This window comes from Podarcis liolepis (genome assembly GCF_965112155.1).
Source record: "Podarcis liolepis genome assembly, chromosome: 10".
NCBI lineage: Eukaryota > Metazoa > Chordata > Lepidosauria > Squamata > Lacertidae > Podarcis > Podarcis liolepis.
This window is the reverse complement of record NC_139562.1, coordinates 72,735,389-72,754,958: the sequence shown is the minus strand read 5'-3', so window position 1 is coordinate 72,754,958 and position 19,570 is coordinate 72,735,389. Positions and strand designations below refer to the sequence as shown.

The window sequence follows — 19,570 nt, the reverse complement described above, 5'->3', positions numbered from 1 at the left end:
TAATCCTGTTCTGAAAAGCCGGCCTTATGAGTGGTTCTGGTAGCACAATCCCTAATGTGTGACCTCCCTGAGTCCCGGAAGCCCAAGAGCAGCCTTCCTGAGCCAAGTGGCATCTCTGCAAGAGCAGCCAACTCCCAGAGCTTCAAAGTCGGTTTGTAGAGAGGGAGATGCATGTTCCACCCGGGGTGCTTGTCACTAGGTGGCGCTCAAGGGCAGCTTCAGAGACGCGGGAACTAGCACAGCCATTCTGGGAAGGCATCGTATTCCTGGTAATAAGTAATATTGCAAATCAGAAAGTACTGTGCAATCCAAGTTTGGGTCCGTTAACTATTTTTAAGGAAGATCTCCTTGCTTTACTACATTAAGGAATTATTTATGACAATTTGAGCTGTCAGAAGTGTGGAACTGACTCCCTTGGCCCTTGGTGGACCCTCCCTCCTTGGAGGTTTTGAAGCAGAGGTTGGAGGGCCATCTGTCATGTTTGATCCAGTTGAGATCCCTGCATCGCAGGGGGTGGGACTAGATGACCCCCGGGGTTCCTTCCAACGCTAAAATTCTATGATTCAATGATTCCAGACTTTTCTTCTGGCAATTAGTTACAGCACAGAATTGGAAAGGACTTGAACATCTGAATATCACACGATGGTGACAGAATGTTTGGACAACTGACCTATCCAAAAAACAAACGAAGAGGGTACATGCCTTGAATAATATATCTGATGTGGACAATTTTTTTTAAGCTTGGTACTCCTAAAATACTCAAATGAGCATCCTGATGACTGTTATCCATCAACCATTTTGTTTATATGTTGTTAAAAACTAATAAAAATTTATTATAAAAAACACTCCATAGAGCAGCCTTTAAAATAAAAATCAAGAATTAAAAAAGGAAGCCTAGTACCAGAAGTATGCAATGTGCTTCTCCACAAACTGCTATTTCAATGAAAACTAGGGGAAATCTAGAATTATATACTCTGCTGTTAATAAGAAAAATGGAAGCACTGAAGAGAGATTTACTGTGTAATTGGATGTCTTTGTATGGGAAAACAAAAGTCTCCGGATTACTTAAAGAACTTTATGCTATTATGTGGATGCAGTTCAGTTCCACCTGAATCTGCTTTGAAACTGAATGAAAACTGAATTTAAAATAGTTTCCCTGGGTCTTTAATAAAAAAATTCCAAGGTGGTAGTTGGGCTTTGATGCTTAATCCCGTTAATTAAAGTAGGGCATACTCACTGCCAACTTTCTCTTACTATATTGGCACTGAAAAGAGTGTACTTTTCAGACTCCTTTGAATAATACTTTTGTGTGTTAAAATAAGGCTTTTAAGAGAGTTTTAGCCAAAGGAGATAAAAAGATTTGCCCAACTTGACAAATTGTGTGGTACAGACAGAAAGATAAAATGTCACACTGGCCATGAAGATTAAATAGGCAAAAACCTACTTGTTCTGGCTATCACAGTCATCACTCAGACTTTTATCCCCTTCCTTGCTTTATTATAAATTATAAAAGAACATGCTATTAACATTCACATCACAGACAAAGGGGGGAAATAAGTTGTCTTTTTATGATCAAGTACTTTAGAACGGTGTTTCCGTGTGCTGCTCTGGTTCGCCAGAAGCGGCTTAGTCATACTGGCCACATGACCCAGAAGCTGCACACCGGCTCCCTCGGCCAATAAAGCGAGATGAGTGCAGCAACCCCAGAGTCGGCCACGACTGGACCTAATGGTCAGGGGTCCCTTTACCTTTTACTTTAGAACAACAGAAATGTGCCCCATGGAAAATTTAGTGCTGCTTTATAATAGGAAATCCATGATTTCTGTCTTCCACTTCTGTGTCAACTTGATCACTCTTTAGGAAGAACTACTAGTGGCTGGGTAGATCTGAATTCAAGGCCGGCAACATACTGGATGCAAAATTAGGGCAGAAAGGGAACCCTTTGCATTCCTCCTCCTTGCTGCAGTCTCCCCCTTGCCCTGTGAACCTGCGCTTGAACAACTGTGGAGAGGGGTTCACTAGGGAGACCTTGGACCCTATTTTCCAGGAAAGGTGTCAGGCTTTGATGGGCCCTCCCAGACGCAGAAGGAGCCAGTTCCCTCCTTTGTAACCGAAGCTGAAGTCCATGAAAATGTGGGGGGCAGGTGGCATCTGATACAGGCAATGACTGCTTTGTGCGTGTTCAAAGCAAGTGCATCACTGCAGCCCGGAACTAAGACCCGGGAGGCCAGGACGCTGATTCCCATTTGACTGTGAAACTCACTGGGTGACCTTCAGCCAGTCACAGCCTCTCAACCTCACAACACAGAGTTGTTGTGAAGATAAAATGGAGGGGGGGGGACTGTGTACACCACCTTGAGCTCCTTGGAGGAAAGGCGGAATATAAATGTAACAAGCACAGCAACAACACCACTTCAACCCCAGGTGACAAGCTAGATCCACTGTGGAGACAGGCGAGACAGCAGGCCCTGGCGCAGAAGAAGCAAATAAGGAAGGACTGTGGAAAGAGGAATCAGCTCCAAGAACCAAGAGCTTCTCAGCCGAGATGTGGCTTCCAAAACTACTTTGGCTGTCTTTCCCCAGATTTCCTTTAGGGTTTGTGTGAACAGGTCCACTTTGAAGCACCTAAACTTCCACTGGAGAGTTAAAAAGCCATCCCAGTTTGCAGCCCACTCGACCAGTAACAGCTGCTGAGGGCTCAGTCAGTGTGAGGTGTCCAGGTCTCCTTGAATGCTCACCTGTCGTTCTCCCAGGTAAGGAGATGGGGGGAAAGGGCCGCCTTGCCATTTGGGGGGCCCTCATGGTGGGGGGACGGTTCAGATCAGGGAAAGATTTCCTTTAACTTGACATTTGGAACAGGCAGATGGACACCAGAAGATTGCCATCTTCATTCTGAACTGTAGGATACAAATGTAAGATTACAAGACCAAATCAGATTTGATCCAGAATGTTGAAAAATACAGTGTCCTTTCCCAGCAAACAACAGTTTGCCTTTGGCTAACTCTTCAAAACACATTGCTCAAAATTCACATTTGACTGTGTCAACCATAGCAAACTATCTCAAGTTCTTAAAGAAATGGGAGTGCCTGCTCACCTCATCTGTCTCCTGAGAAATCTCTATGGGACAAGAAGCTAGTTAGAACTGGATATGGAATAACTGATTGGTTCAAAATTGGAAAAGAAGTACGACAAGGCTGTATATTGTCTCCCTGCTTATTTAACATATATGCAGAATTCATCATGTGAAAGGCTGGACTGGATGAATCCCAAACCAGAATTAAGATTGCCGGAAGAAGTATCAACCCCTCAGATATGCAGATGAGACAACCTTGATGGCAGAAAGTGAAGAGGAATTAAAGAAACTTTTAATGAAGGTGAAAGAGGAGAGTGCAAAATATGGTCTGAAGCTCAACATCAAAAAAACTAAGATCATGGCCACTGGTCCCATCACCTCCTGGCAAATAGAAGGGGAAGAAATGGAAGCAGTGAGAGATTTTACTTTCTTGTGTTCCATGATCACTGTAAATGGTGACAGCAGCTACGAAATTAAAAGACGCCTGCTTCTTGGGAGAAAAGCAATGACAAACCTAGACAGCATCTTAAAAAGCAGAGACATCACCTTGCCAACAAAGGTCCGTATAGTTAAAGCTATGGTTTTCCCAGTAGTGATGTATGGAAGTGAGAGCTGGACCATAAAGAAAGCTGATTGCCAAAGAATTGATGCTTTTGAATTATGGTGCTGGAGGAGACTCTTGAGAGTCCCCTGGACTCCAAGAAGATCCAACCTATCCATTCTGAAGGAAATCAGCCCTGAGTGCTCACTGGAAGGACAGATCCTGAAGTTCTGGCCACCTCATGAGAAGAGAAGACTCCCTGGAAAAGACCCTGATGTTGGGAAAGATGGAGGGCACAAGGAGAAGGGGACGACAGAGGACGAGATGGTTGGACAGTGTTCTCGAAGCTACCAGCATGAGTTTGACCAAACTGCGGGAGGCAGTGGAAGACAGGAGTGACGTGCTCTGGTCCATGGGGTCACGAAGAGTCAGACACGACTAAATAACTAAACAACTGTTCAAAAAGAAAAACACTCTTTTTGTTTCCTGTTTTAAATAGTCCTACCAAACCAAGTCCTATCAAATTCCACAAGCAAAATGTTGAGTCTCTATAATAAGCATACACTTTCTGCAGACTGAACAGAATTTCAAAGGTCTTGCTATTGATTTTCTCACCATGCGACAACTGAGATGATGTTTAGAAGAATATCAGTTTCATGAACGGTCAACAGCCTGACAAGTATGGATGCTACAGAAGTAAACTTTATTAAAGAAGCTTAACTTGGAGGTAAGGTCACAGTACGCCCCATGAAACTAAATTATAAAGACATAAAAGGAAGGATCAGACAACATAGAACTTCATGGATTTGTCTCATTTCATCTTCTCTCAAATATGCTTCTTTGATTAAGGGGGGTTGAGAGTTACTGCTCCTACTGCACATTGGACCAATCTTCTTCCCTTGAAAATACTCTCATAGTTCTTTTTAGATTAATGCTATAAATAGTATGATTTATGCCAAAGAAGTCTCTCCTATTTTTCCAGAGAATGACTCCCTGACTGTATGAGATATTCAGAAAGCCCACGACTTGCACACACTTAGCTTGTGCGAATTCAGCTTTATGTGTGTGGCAAAAAGTTTTCAAAAATTAAAAGGGGGTGAGGTTCTGGGGGAAATGACTTTGGTAAACCCACCCACCATGGAATTGAATGGGTCCTGACTCTGTGCGGTCTTGGCTTTAGGTGCGATCCATGGAATGTGACCCCTGTGTAAGTTGCAGGCCTACTGGACCCGTATTCCAGGGCACGTTCAAAGATGCAGCAAAATGTGCACTGTTCTGGACTTTGCTATCAGTGAAGAGGACAAATGCCATAGGTTTGCCTTAAGGCCATCCCTGGCTTAGAGAAGAGGAGTGGCGATTGCCCAGGATCCTCCGCCCATGTCTGAAGTGCCAAGGAGCTGCTCCGTCATACTGGGCCACTTTGAAATGTTCAGATAGGGAACTCCCCCAAGCAAAGGGGACCAAGAGATTGTTGGCAGAGTCAAGGCGAGGAAGTGAGAGAGATGGAACTGCCTCACGGGTGGCAACAGGATCTTCATGAGGCCGTGGAGTTGCAGCTGTGGTGTTGCACGGTGCCTGCATGCAACCTGTGCTTATGTCAAGCGGCTTATGTTTCCTCCTTACGAAGGAACCCTGGCACTTCTCACGGCTCAGGGAAGTGGAGTGTATGTTAAATGACATAGCTGCACCCAAGTTTTGTACAGTTTCTTGCATGGTTTTATGTCTTATTGCAAGCCACTTTGGTATTTTTCTATGAAATAGTAGGGTACACACACATACTCCACTAACATGCCCGCCAAACCAATAGTTCACCCCAAAGATGAGCCGTGGGGAGATCGAGAGTGGGCCTGACTCAGGCTCGTGCTCCCCTCCCCAATACAACTCCTTTGTGCAGCCACAAACATTCATGGGTCTGTATTGAAGGAAGAAGCCTAAATATACTGTGCCCCCAACAGCAGTTGTAGTTCAAATTAAGAATTAGCTGAAAGGGCACAAGGACAGTTGCTAATTCCCAGGATTAAGGTGCCTGTTCATTCGTGACTGGAAATTAAAGTTCTGTTAGCTACAGAATTTACCACCTTATTTCTTACCTTTTCTGATTCATGCGGAGCTCTCTATGAAGATCTTGATGATTTCGGGATGATTTCACAGGATTAATTAGTTTCTGGGGTCTAATTAGCTCAGGATTGTCTTCATCTATGTAATCTGGTTCAGCCATTATATTTCGGGGAATGAGAGAAGGCTCTCTGGATTCAGAATCCTCACTTGAGTTATCTGTAAGGCACAGAAAACATCCTTGGCTCAATCCATGTTATTTAGCAACAAGAAAAGGTGAATCAAATATCCTCTCATATGGGTTGAGCTGCCACCTGGCCTATTAACTAGTTGAGCTTTTAAAAGGATTAATTTATTCAATAGGGAACAAATGGCAGAGGATTATGCTGGGGACTTTCTCTTGGAATTCTTCCTCAAGACCACGGAGCCTGGGGAGAAGTCGCTTCCCCACAGAAAATGCTATGGACTTTGCAGCAATCCTGAGCCCTGGGCACTTGGTGGGTATGCCACCATAGGAACTGTTTATGTTTCCTATAAGCTTCTTCCAAAACCCTGTATTGCCTTCAGAGGCCTGCGGGTATTTAGAGCGTGAGGCAAGTAGGAGACCCCAGGCCATTTGGCTCATTTGGGAGCAGAGAGGGGAGATGACAGAGCAGAGGCTGTCTATCACGGAACGAAGTATGTGGCTGCCGTATGTGCACCTCTATCCCTTGCAAACCTTAAGAGGCGTCCCTTGGCCACCTTGCACCCTTGGCAAGGAGCTGCATCAGCCGCTGCCGCCACCCCGTCCCTTGGGCCCATGGCAATTGCCAGCTCTGTCTTTCTTTGCAATTTTTGCTCACACACCCAGCCTGTGCCCTTGGTGGGGGCCAACCCGGCCAACCCCGAGGTACAACTCTGCAAACCCGGAGAACAAAGGCCCTTACGCCATTATTATCTCCATATGAACCAACCTGGCCCCTGTGATGCTCATCTGAGGTCCTTCTTTGTGTGCCTCCTCCAGGTGAGGTCCAGAAGGTGGCAACATGAGAACGGGCCTTTTCTGTAGTGGCTCCCCGTTTGATCTCTCTAGGGAGGTTCACCTGGTGGCTCCGTTATATATATATTTTTAGGTGCCAAGCGAAAACGTTGCTCTTCAACCAGGCCTTGGGCTGATTAACATCCTATACCCTTTGAAGTGTGTGTGTGTGGGGGGGGGGGTTATTGGTTTGTTTTTGTTCCTGTTTTTATTATGTAGTTTGTGTTTTTACCTTGTACTTTTATGCTGTGAACCACCCTGAGATCTTCAGATGAAGGGTGGCATCCAAATTTAATAAATAATAATTTTATTTTAGCTTGCGTATATACTAATATAATCTCAAAGCAATGTTTTTACATTTCTTACATCGGCTCTCTCTTGAAATAGAATCAACATCTTTCCTAAAATGCATCTGACCAAAACACCATGAAAGAAACATTAATAAAATAAAATGGAGGACATTTTACTATTCAGGACTCCATCCTATGCAGCAGTTGGAGCAACCTCAGACATTGCAAGCATTCAGAGGAGTTCATGCCATTGCGAGCAGCAAAACACAGCCGTCGCAGGGAGAGTCCCTGGCACACCCCGTTAAAAAAATCTCAGCCAGCAAGAGCGGGAAAAGTGGCCTCCGAGACTTTGGAGAGCTCCTGCTAGAGTCACCAGAGACACTATTTTGCTAGATGGCCCAATAATCTGATTCGCTATAAGGCAGCACCAGGGGTTCCTAGGCTCTTTTACCATACTTCAAGTTATAAACATCCCAAAACAAGTTGCATAGTTCCTTTTGTACCTTTTGCTCCCTCAGACTGCAAACCAATGTTATAAAGTGTAAGCAGCCTTGTGTGCTTTGGCACAAAGGGAACTATATGAACAGACTAAGTGAACAGAGAAAAAATAAGCTGATTCAGAAGAACATCCCTGTGGGATCAGGCCAGGGACACATCTAGTCCGGCATCCTGGTCTCACAGTGGCCGACTAGACGCCTGGGGGGAGCTGCAAACAGCATCCGCTCCTGCAGACAGAAACAATTAAAGGCCCCAGCAATCCAAAACAACCAGGAAATAGAGACATAGCTCTTTTATTTTCCACTTTTATTTTACCACACGGTTCCCAAGAATAATATTTCTATGGGTCTACGCCAGAGCAGAACTTAGTAGGATGTCATCTTGTAGCCTTTGAAGAAGCATGAGTCTTCAATTATCTTTTTGAGTCCTCTGGAGTTTAACAAGTCAGCCCTCACCTCCTCTGAGTAAAAGTAGTACCAAATAGTGCGAACACTTTACTCCAAACATCCCAGAGATGCATCTTTGAAATTTGGAAAAAATAGAGTGCTATCTCGGGTTACAGATGCTTCAGGTTACAGACTCCGCTAACCCAGAAATAGTACCTCAGGTTAAGAACTCTGCTTCAGGATGAGAACAGAAATTGCGTGGCGGCAGCAGGAGGCTCCATTAGCTAAAGTGGTGCTTCAGGTTAAGAACAGTTTCAGGTTAAGAACGGACCTCTGGAACGAATTAAGTTCTTAACCCGAGGTGCCACTGTACTTAGTTGCCCCATGATATTCCAACTCCCTTAATTCTATGCTTCTTGAATTCTGTCCATTACTTGAAATTTTTTTTTGTTGGAATAAGCATGTGGGACTCATTTCAAAAGGTAAACATTATACAGTACAAGAGTCTCTCAGAGACAAGCTAAAGAACTTTTTAAAAGAACTACCACCACTCCTGACTCTCAGTTATGTGTACTGAGAAGTTTAGAGTTTCAGACATTTCACCATAAAATAACACAATTCATAGTAACTCACCAAAGCAGAAAAACTACAGCCACAGTTAAGCCAAGACAGCAAGGTGTGGTTTCGCTTTTGGTTATTTAAGGAATGTAAATATCAGAGAACCATCAGCCCAGTTTAATTATTAAGCTAGAAATATGCCTCTTTCCATGTTAAAGGGCTTGCAGAACCTCCGCTCATTGAGCCCAAGGCAAAAGTCTGTAACATTTTAGGAGATTCTGGGTGAGATCCAATGTAATCCTAAGAGAGCCTCCACTCATGGATTCCTCTCCTGCTGCAGTTCTTCCATGCACCCCCCCCCCCAAAAAAAGTATCTGCCCCATTGCACAGGAGGATTTCTATTGAGCCAAAGGCACCGGCTTTATTGGCCGTCTCCCTCCGTTCTGCTTAAGGCGGCTTGTCAATAGGACAAATACGGCAAATAAAGAAAATTCTGACATAAATGCTTCTCCCCTATGCAGACCTATAGCCACTGGCTGAGAGACTGAGCTACAAATTAAGACACCTGATTTGTGGAGGGAGAAGACATCTCGGGGAGGTTGGATCTTACCGCATCCGAGAACCTCTCCCTAACCCACTTTACAGGGTCGCAGCAAGGTTTAAAAGATACGGCAGAATTGTGAACACTCCAAAGCAACAAATACCAAGACAGAGAATGCACAGAACCAGAAGTAGAGAACATGCAAATAATTTACATTCTCTTTCCATACTTTTGATAAAAGAATCTGAAGCAACGACTAGTGAGCTCCCACACAGCGCTCTCTCTCTCATGGTAGAGATACGATTATTTATACTGTGAGCATGCAAAGATGTGTAAGTCACTTTAGCCTCATTGGTGCTTTTCCTTTTCCCAAAATCAGAAATTCCTTCTTGCACTTTGTAAACCTTATGCACTCTTATGTCCCAACTGTATAGGGAGTAAGTTAATTGTCAGAGGGACAAGGGGCCATGTGCAGGAGTAGCTGATCATGCGCCCATTAAAACACCCTTTGTTGCATGTGCTGGACTGTTAGTGTGCCGTAGCAATGCCACAAGTCAAGCAACAGAGGTTTCCATTGAGTCTGCAAGGCACTGGGCTGCACCAGCCTGCTGTAGTTCTTTTAAATCGCCCAGTCTCTGCACAAACATTTGCTGTTAATTACTGTTTACCTTTTCTTGTCTATAGCAGGAGGCTTTTCTCACAAATCCACTCAACTCCGTGTAGAATTAATGGGGGAAACTAAGGTGAACTTTGCGAGCCTGGCAAGAGACATGCAATTAGGCCAGCCATGCCCGAAATATAAAACCAGAGGATTATCCCGGAATGTGACTGGTGGCAAGCATGGTCAGTTGGGTGCCCTGTTAGATCCCGGAAACGTGGCAAGAGTTACTCCCGCAGTTAATGGAGCCATTAATTACGGCCGTGCAGGCTGGGAAGCCCCGAGCTTAATTCACACAGGCTGGGAAGGCAGAGGGAACTTATCTCATTGGCGGGGGAGTCTCTTACTTGCACTTGTCTTCTTACTTAGAAATATATTTCTTCAGTGGGTCTCAGGTACTAAAGCAACAAATGCACTAATCACCCCATGTAAAAGATTTAAAATCCTACAAATCCTTTGCTGGGAAAGACCAATGATATGGGTGAAATGTTTTCCCAAGCTTTATTTTTCTGTGAAAAAAAATCCATTTCATGACTTTATTAGTAACAATGAATGGGTGCCAATTGCAAATACAGTATTAGGCAAACACAGCAACTTCCCAGTTTTCAGCTTTGCTAAAAGTCAGGGGAAGGCTGCAGCTCAGCGGAAGGAGGCCTGCTTTGCAAGGTTCCACGGCTGGCATCTCCAGGGAGGGACTCTGTATAATTCAGTTTCCTGTGTAAAATAAACCTGCCAAATTAGATCACTCTTCTAGACCATCATAATTTCCCCCAATGATAACTCAATCTTTAATTCAAATTACCTTAATTTGCATAGGAAAATTTCCCACAAAGTGCACATCACTGGGAAATATAAGAGAGAAGCTACCTCAAACAATTCTGCAAAAGCTTCTCAGGACCATATAGGTTAGAAAAGCTCACTCCCTAGTTTTGAGACACGGCTGTGAGAGACTCTGGTGCTGTTTTCTACTTAACTGCAGCATTTCAATGGGAAGTCAGTTTTCCTCCTCCAACATTCACTGCAGACTTTTACTTGTGCAGAAGCTAACAGAGAAGAATAAATTGCTTGGGATTCCCCAATATTCCCCCTTGCAAGCTGCTCTGCTCAGGCTGAGGCCAAAAAGACAGGTGGGTCCATCACAAAGAAAACTCAACCACGGTTCAAGCTGAGATAGCTCAATTTTCTCAGGGGTAGCTGAGTGAGAAATCCTCAGGGAAAGCAATGAGGTGTCTTTCACAGACCTTCCCTAAAGCCCTTCTAAGCCAGGTTCCCCAATCTGGTGCCCTTGAGATGTTTTCGACTGCAGCTCCCCACCAGGTTGGGGAAGAAGGCTGGTCTAAACAATGAAGCTTATTTAAAATTTATTTCTGTGTCAACTTTTCCAGGCGAAGAGGTGAGCGGAGGCCACAAACCTCTCACCTCCCTATGCTTGCCCACTCAATTCACTTAGCCATCCCATTCACCTGCCTCTTGCTCTGGTCACCTGCCAGTTCACTTGGAGTCAGAGCAAACTGTGCCTCTGAGCACGTACAGACTGCTTTGCTCTTACAAGGCCAGTAAAGTCATGCTTGTTTAAAGAAGAGTCGAAACATAAAAGATTCAAGAGGCAGCGTTAGAGGGAAGCAATTTTAACTGTGTTAAGTTTTGTGAAGAGTGAATTGTTCCCCAGCTCGTTTCTGCAAATGGTCTGTAGCCTGGGGGGACTGGGGGGTCAGTTAGCAATCTTAAGTCAAGTGAGGAAGGCCATGGCTGAAAGAGTGCTTTATCAATTGTAATTGTTTTATTGGTGATTTGTTATTTATTTCATATGATCTATGCTGCATTTGTGATATTGTGTTCTGGTTTATGATGTTACTGTTATTTACTGTATTGCTTTGGGATTGAATTGAATGAAATACAGCATAGAAAAAGAATAAATCAAAGAGGAAGAGGTCTTGCTGGGATTGGGGTTGAAGCTGAACCTCTTATTCAGGGTCCACATAACTGGGATCAAGCCCTGGACCCAAGATCCTAAATTAACTACAGTATGATAACAGTTATTTCTAAAAAATATGAGCGATTATAAAAATGCATCCCTAAGTAAATAGCCATGCGGCAAGCACCGTCAACATCGCTTATGAAACTTGAAACCATGCATAACAGGAGGACTGGAAGAGGAAGGAAACACAAACAGCATTACGCATCTCCAAATGATAGTCTCCTGTTCCCAAAAATTAATCAGAAATTCATTAACATGCAGATGAACATTACATCTGTAGAGAATGTGCTCTCTCTCTCGTAGCTTGTTTACTTCAGAATTTTACCACTGAAAAGATGTTCCATAATGCATCCATGGAATTATTCTGGGTACTTTTAAGATTAGAACTAGTATGGGTTAAGTTATCAGGCTATGGCACAACAGCATCTTTAAACACAAACACAAAGCTTTTTGGAAGCCAGAAGTATCTAGTCAAACAGTGTCACCCAGTGGTAACTGAAGTAGAAAATGCAGTTAAACACGGAAAAAGAAACACACACCCCCAACATGGTTACCATTTTACCTGGATCTGACCAAATGTGAACATCAAGGAATTCTTGCTCCAGTTTATGAAATCCAGTTTCCTTCTATCCCTGCAAGCCCAGAGTCAAAGCGAGTAGACAGACTTGCCCTTCCTCCCTTCCACTGACCTCCTGCTCACTTGAGAAAGTTAAGCCCCCCCCCCAGCGCAGACAGAGGGTGGGGGCTGCCCTCCTTTGCCTACTTCTCCGGAGAGAAGTGGCCACTCTCGTCTCCCCCCCCCCCCCGTCCCAGTGCAACATGCAGCCGACTAGAGGGGGGCCAGGTGTGCCCATTACGAAAAAGAAAAGGCGGAAGCAGCACAGCCTCCCCTGGGCCCCCCAGGTGCAGGGTGCTTGGTCTGCCTTGGTCTAGAGGGGAGCCAGCGGCAGCCTGAGCAATGGATGGAGCAGGGTGCGGATCTCACCGGCAAATTTGGGCTGGCAGTGCAGCTGCAGGGTGTAGGGAATATCTCCATTTCATACCATATTCGTAACATTTCTGCTGTTAATATGCATAGAGGACAGCAGTTTGAATTAATATGAAGTCTTTAATGCGTCTGCATTGTGTAAGTGCTTCCGAGTGGGAAGGCTGTTGATACAGGCTGGTACCGCCTTCCTGTCCTATTGTCTGCTGCTCATTCTTAAAAGCTGGGCAGACTATGTGGACCACTGTGCTGCAAGAGAACAAGATTTAGAATTGTGCTGGGGGGGGGGTTAAAAACCCTTCCCCCCACCCCAAAGCTGGTTACAACTTTTGTTGAATCATGCAATCTGTTCAAACAGCCCTTAAGCACTTAACTCTTCGGAAGGACTTTGTATCTCCCAGCACTGATTAGCCAATGCTTATAGCATCACAAGTCACTTCCTATCATTTCCCATTTTTCAGCTCTAAGTCTGGCTCACCCAAACAGGAAAGAAAACGGGTGTCTCCCTTTCAGGTACATTTGGAGTACCCTAAGCATACCCAAAAGATGACCCTGTGAGGTGTAAAGTCTTTAGCAACACAGTCTATTTTATATTTTGAATGGTTTCCTATTTAATGAAGACATTAAATGCGGAGAAAGATGGGCATTTCTTCTAGCTTCTTGTCTGTCAGACTTGGATATGTATACACTCAAATGGAATCTGTTCCAGAAGTCCATTTTGACTTTCAAAAACATTCGGAAACCAAGGCACGGCTTCCAATTGGCTGCAGGAGCTTCCTGCACTCAATCAGACGCTGCGTCAGCCGTGTCGGACGTTCGAGTTCCAAAGAACGTTCGCAAACCAGAACACTCACTTCCAGGTTTGCGGTGTTAGGGAGCCGAAATGTTCCGAGTCGCAAGGCGTTCGCAAACCAAGGTACAGCTGTATACCAAATTTACTCAAAGCTAATGCTCACCTTTTTTCACCAAATTATGTTGCAAAAATTAAGGTGCATATTAGATTTGATGGCACATTTACATTCACCAGCAAATGCTTTTTTTGGTTTCAAGGTTCTGAAAATTGAGGTGCGCATTAGATTTGATGGTGCATGAGACTCGAATAAATACTCTGTCCTCGTACCATCTTAATCCTAGTTTATAACTGTCAATATTCCCAAAGAATACTGGGGGTTGTGATAGGCAAGGTAAATTCTAAGCACTCTCACTAAACCTCACTTGATCTCCACTCACCTCTCTCCAAACCAAAATTCCTGAAAGCCACTCCAGAGCTTCTGGGGTGTCTGCATGTCCCCAGCATGACTGACTTTAGGTTAAACGCAAACTGTGTTTAGGAAAGCTTAGCCGCATATGCTAGTAGGCAAAAGATCACAAATAATATTTATTAAAATATTTGTTTCCTGCTTTTCCACTCAAACATGACCCGCAGAGCAGTTCAGAAAAAAGAACACAATTGAAACAATAAGCCACAACAAACATGAGCGCAATAATCCTCAAGTGCATGGGAGCAGAAAGACTCCAGGGCCTGTGATGCTCCAATAACTTGTGTCCAATACAACGCCAAATATAAAAACACATTTGCTTTTAAAAAAGCAGAGCGAAAAACAGTCTGCCCTATATTATGAATAGCCTTCTATTTTTCAAATGAAACGGCCAATTGCTGGATGTACTACTTCATTATAGAATTTGTGGGCTGCTTGCTAAGCCCTGCATGCATTTTGTAGCAGAGACCAAGCACTCAGGGAAAACGTATACTTTGCCTAGAGGCTGGTAGCATTAGTTGCTCATAAACCATTTGACCCAAAACTGACAAAATGCTTACAGCTAACTACAAATGCTGTTGCAAGATATACAGAAGGACCTCTGCTTTTTATTAGTATTTTATTTAAATATAATTGTCTAAAAGGAACTTGATATAGGAGGAAACACATTTAGATAGTTCAAGGATAAAGCTGTTGGCTACATTCACACAGAATGCCAAAGACAGCTTGTTTTAACTATGGTTTGCTCAACAGACGAGAAAACAAGTCATGCCTTCTTTCTCCAAGGCTGCTCTTGCCTTGTCTCACCTGCTCGTCTTGCTCCTTTGCAGCTTGGCAAGCACCTGTGGTGGGGTGGCCAAACAAGTCATGGTTTGCAAGCCAAAAACAGACCATACCTTCACATTTGCCGAGTTTCCAAACCATGGCTTAACAGCAATGTGCCACCTCCCTGGGCCTTTTAACTCAGCGTAGCAGCTGAGCCAAGGTTTGGCTTATCATATTGCTGGAAAATGGAATCTCTTCCTTAACTACGATATGAAGCCAAGGTTTATTCTTAACTTAGCTGTCATGCCATGCTAAGAAGCCTTGGGTAGAGCAAGGTAGGTGCAATCTGCAGGTGTCAGGCAGTCTTGGTAAGCCATATTTTGCCCAAACTAGGCCAGTATAGTTTGTCAGCATAAAACTACTTCCTATGCCAGCCACACCTGAGCCAGGTGCTCTTGCTATTCTGTTAGCTCCAAAATGGTATGAGAAGCAGGAAGACAACAACAGCCCCTACTCTCAAAACAGCGGTAGTCAAATCTGAGAATCCTACAGAACAGACTGGAACACAAGCAAGAAAACCCAGCATATATCTTCCTGTATTCTTGTTGTTGGCATCTGTTTGTCTTAAGGGACAATGGAGTGTGTCTCAAGGGGTGAAGTCAAACCTTTGCTTCAGCAGCACTGAAGTGTCCTCCCTGGGGCACAAGCCTGGGCAGCGTGTCTGGAAGTTCTGGGAAGCCCAGACAACAGGACCCTCCTCTCGGACTCACTGATGCGGTCCAAAGGAAAGCAGAGCAATACATGTGGCACCAGCTTGGCTGCAGGAACTGCTGGAAGGAGGCACACAAGGTGCCATCCAACTGTCTTATGGACTCCACTCCAGATCCCTGCAGGGCTTACTCCTGGAGCCTTTTCTTCTTCTCCCCAAGATATCCCTCAAGGCAGTGGATCAGAGTTTGCCTTCACAGGCGGACAAGCCCTAATCCGCCCCTCACTTCTTTCTATAGCACGTGCAGAAACCGCCTTCTTGACTGGTCTTGTCCCCTCAATCTGCCAGAGACTGTCTTCCCATGCAATGAGTCCTTAACTGACTGAGGGTTTGAGACCTATCGGCTACCCTCACTTGGTTTAGTTGGCCAGTTGAAACTGTTTCCCAGAGTGTGGCCACTGTCACATGCTGACAGCTTCCAGGAGTCACAGGTGAGAACTGAGTGCAGGGTGGGGACCAAAGGTAGACAAACTACCCCAGAATAAGCATGATGTGTTCCCCACCAGAGGCTCCAGCCCTCCCCTAAGACCCCACACTCCCCATCTTCCTGTCTACACTTGCTAAAACCCTACCAATGTCCTTAGAGTAGTCAAACAAGAACTGCACCTGTGAACTGGCCACTTCAGAAACAGGTCCCATCCTGGGTATCCAGAGCTTCAAGAGGAATACATGGCTTCCATATTGTTCATGTGAATTCAGTTTTACTATTCCAATGCTACACATCAGGAAGGGCTTGGCCTTCTAGCAGATTCCCGGAAAACAAACAGGTTCCCCTTTCTTAGCCTCCGTAGAACTGACAGTTGGTCTACATTTCTTAAGTTCCAACCACCACAATGGTTTGCAACTCCCCACAATTATTTTACAACTTCCTTGGCTTCTTAGCCAATAGAAGGTCTTTCCAGCACTAAGCATGGTTGCGAAACACACAGACAAAACACATTAATATAATAATTTATAAACTGCTTTCCCTTCCATTGCACACTAAGCCCAAGGCAACATAAAATGAAGCTTAAAATGCACCCATAGGGTTAAAAATGTTGTGCTTCAGTTAAACTTTAGTCTAGCAACATACATTGGCTGCTTAGATAATTTAAGTTTCCACACTAAGCAAAAAAGCCCCAAAGAAACCCCAAAATAATGCTGATTTTTCATACACAAAAACCCCATTTCGTAATAATATCCTGGCAAGCAGCTTAGTTGAGCCACCCCCACTGCGAGGCTGCCTCCACCACCACCTGCGATGCAAGCAAAATAAACAATTCTGGCTCACCTTACAGGATTTGTTAAAATGTGGCATTTGTAAAGTGTGCATTTCCGTGCAAAGAGCATTTCACACAAATGCCACATTTGAGTTTAGGAAGGTTTCAGTAGAACCTAGACTTACCTATTCCCTGACAGCTGACACTCTTTTTAAGGGGTGTTAAAAGGGAGGGAGGAAACGCCCTGTGCTGGACATCTGAACGCCTGCCTTTCCCTTGCCGCGCTTTGCATAACTTCCCTGCTTTGTGAGCTGCCCTCTGCATTAGGCTGCCCTATTTGACTTTTTCTCCCAATGAGAGCAGGTGGTTTAATCAAATATTGTTTTGCCATACGCCTCCTTGCACATCAGGGGAACAGGCAAATGCGATTCAGAGCAGGCCTAGGCAAACTCGGCCCTCCGGATGTTTTGGGACTACAACTCCCACCATCCCTCACCACTGGTCCTATTAGCTAGGGATGATGGGAGTTGTGGGCCAAAAACATCTGGGGGGGCCGAGTTTGCCTATGCCTGATTCAGAGGATCTCTCCCTAAATTTGTGGTCAAAATAAAAAATTCCTTCCAGTAGCACCTTAAAGACCAACTAAGTTAGTTCTTGGTATGAGCTTTCGTGTGCATGCACACTTCTTCAGATACACACACGAAAGCTTTGTGCATGCGTGCATGCACACGAAAGCTCATACCAAGAACTAACTTAGTTGGTCTTTAAGGTGCTACTGGAAGGAATTTTTTATTTTGACTATGGCAGACCAACACGGCTACCTATCTACTACTAAATTTGTGGTGTTCAGGAGTCCTGATGTTGCCGAAACAGCAACATGCTAGGCAGGGTCCCAAGATTTGCAGATCTGCCAAAAAACAAACTTTAAAAAGCTAAGTGAGGGGGCACCCCAAGACTAGCCCAACGAGGACTGAGCATGCTCAGTAGCCACAGATTGCTGACTGACAGCTGAGGTTTGGGGGAGCGGAAAGCTGCATAAGAGAGGGGGGTTTTTTTTAGTAACCAGCCATGACGGACGGCTCAAAACCTGAGGAAGGAACATGCCACACGTCAAAACTGTGTGACTAGTTGCGAGCAACGTGAAACAGTTACCCTGTATTAATTAGCATTGTCATAAGTGCTTCACAACTGTTCTCAAGACACACTATTAGGGTGGGTTCAGTTTTTCAACTTCCAAAAATGAGAGGTGCTTAAAAAGTTGTAACATGACCTGAGAATTCAAAAGATATTTGCACTAAATTACTATACTGTAATTTAGTTTTGCTAGGTAAGTAAAATGTGCGTAAAATTGCACTGAAATCATTAAAATGATTGCCAAATGCTTGTGGTTATATATTATTATTATCATCAATAATAATAATAATAATAATAATAATAATAATAATAACAACAACAACAATTACTATTTAGCATTACCTGGCATTTTCAGAAGGTAAAAATAAAAATCTTTGGTGTTTTCCAAAAGAAGTTTATGTGCTTCTTCATCAAATGTAGAACTACCAAGCTAAATGTTGTCCAATCACAAAAATAACAGCCCACTTGAACTCCTCACACCCAAAAACATATTTTTAAGACTGAAGAAATTTGCAAGAATTAAGTTCCACCTCCTAGTTGTGGGTCGTCCTCCTCCTCTAGGTCTTGTTGGTGGGATCCTGAATGGGGACTTGAAGAGGACAGAGAGCAGAAGGGGCGTCCACTTCTCTTCAAGGTGAGGAATTCCTCAGCTTTTTTAGTGAGCTCAGAACCACCATGCCTGCAGTTCAAATGGCTCAGGTGGCTTTCAACAAGGCAGCCTTTGTGCGCTTTGTCTCCTTTGCCCACCCTGGAACTTTCCTAAGGCGCTTTGGAGAGAGCTGTTGTTGTGACACAGATACTTTGCATCCTGTTCTGACGCTGACTAAGCCTGTGAAGGCAGCCCATCATCGCAGAAGTGACTAAGAGGGAGCAAACCTGTTTCCCAACCTAAAGTCACAGGGCTGGTCATGCCTCGCTCAAGTAAAAAGGGTTTGAAGGGCAAAGAGGACATGGCAGGGCACGTCCCAGACTGGGGCGGGGAGGGTTGTAATCCTGACATCCCAAGAGCACTAAAGAAAAAGGGCTCTGCTTGGGCGACAGACGTTGTTGCATCCAAACCTCAGGCTCATACCGGCTTGGAGAGGTTGCTGGCTTGTGCCATTCCCCCCCCCCCTCTGCTCCCCTCCACACTTCAATTTAATCTGTAATTTCCTCTTCTTTGTTACTTAGAGCTGTACCGCAAAACTATGGTTTGTGCTTGCCCTCCAAACCAGTGTGCAAGCCTGAGGCCTGGATGCAAGCATGTCTCTCCCACAATTGGTACAGATGTAAGCAAGTAATAATGAAGAGGAAGTAACCCATTGAAGTGTGGAGGGGAGCGGGGGTGGGGGGGGTGGCACAAGCCTGCGACACAGTCCCTGTTCCTTAACCCACAGTTCCACGGTTCCGAGGATTCAGAATGCTACCTCTGAACCGACCCACTGTCTCATCATTATCCAGAAAGGAGCTGGAAACAGGCACAAGCCCAATGCAAACTGGAAGTTAAGAGTAGAAGAAGGTTAAAGGTTTCCAGAGTTCTAAAAGAACTACTGGAAACAAAGGTGTCAGGACACATTTACAGCTGTTAAAATATGACACGTTCTGGACACTTTGCAAAATAAGCAACACTTTATTCTTCTCTAAAATTAACTTCATCAGAACACCTTTCATTTCATTCATATGAAATATCTGAAAAAAGGCACACTTAGGGATATTTTATCACCTTCCTAATGAATTAAATACCATTATTTTTTCTGTTGAACTGTACATATTCTGATCACAGTAAATTTAAAGTTTAATGGCTTTAAAATCTCCAGCATTCTCGATGGAGAAAACTCTGAATTACCTGGGAACACGTTTGCTTTCTGATATCCTCTGTAGCCG

General features: G+C 44.3%; 1 protein-coding gene across 5 annotated transcripts in view; it reads right to left on the bottom strand.

Moving 5' to 3' along the window:
- FAM107B (family with sequence similarity 107 member B) overlaps positions 1-19,570 on the bottom strand; it is a 130,639-nt gene that overhangs the window by 11,189 nt on the left and 99,880 nt on the right. For all 5 annotated transcript variants that reach the window (XM_083464234.1, XM_083464235.1, XM_083464236.1 and 2 more), the window contains one exon: positions 5,705-5,888. In XM_083464234.1, the coding sequence (XP_083320360.1) occupies positions 5,705-5,888 (184 nt within the window). The remainder of the gene's footprint in view (positions 1-5,704; positions 5,889-19,570) is intronic.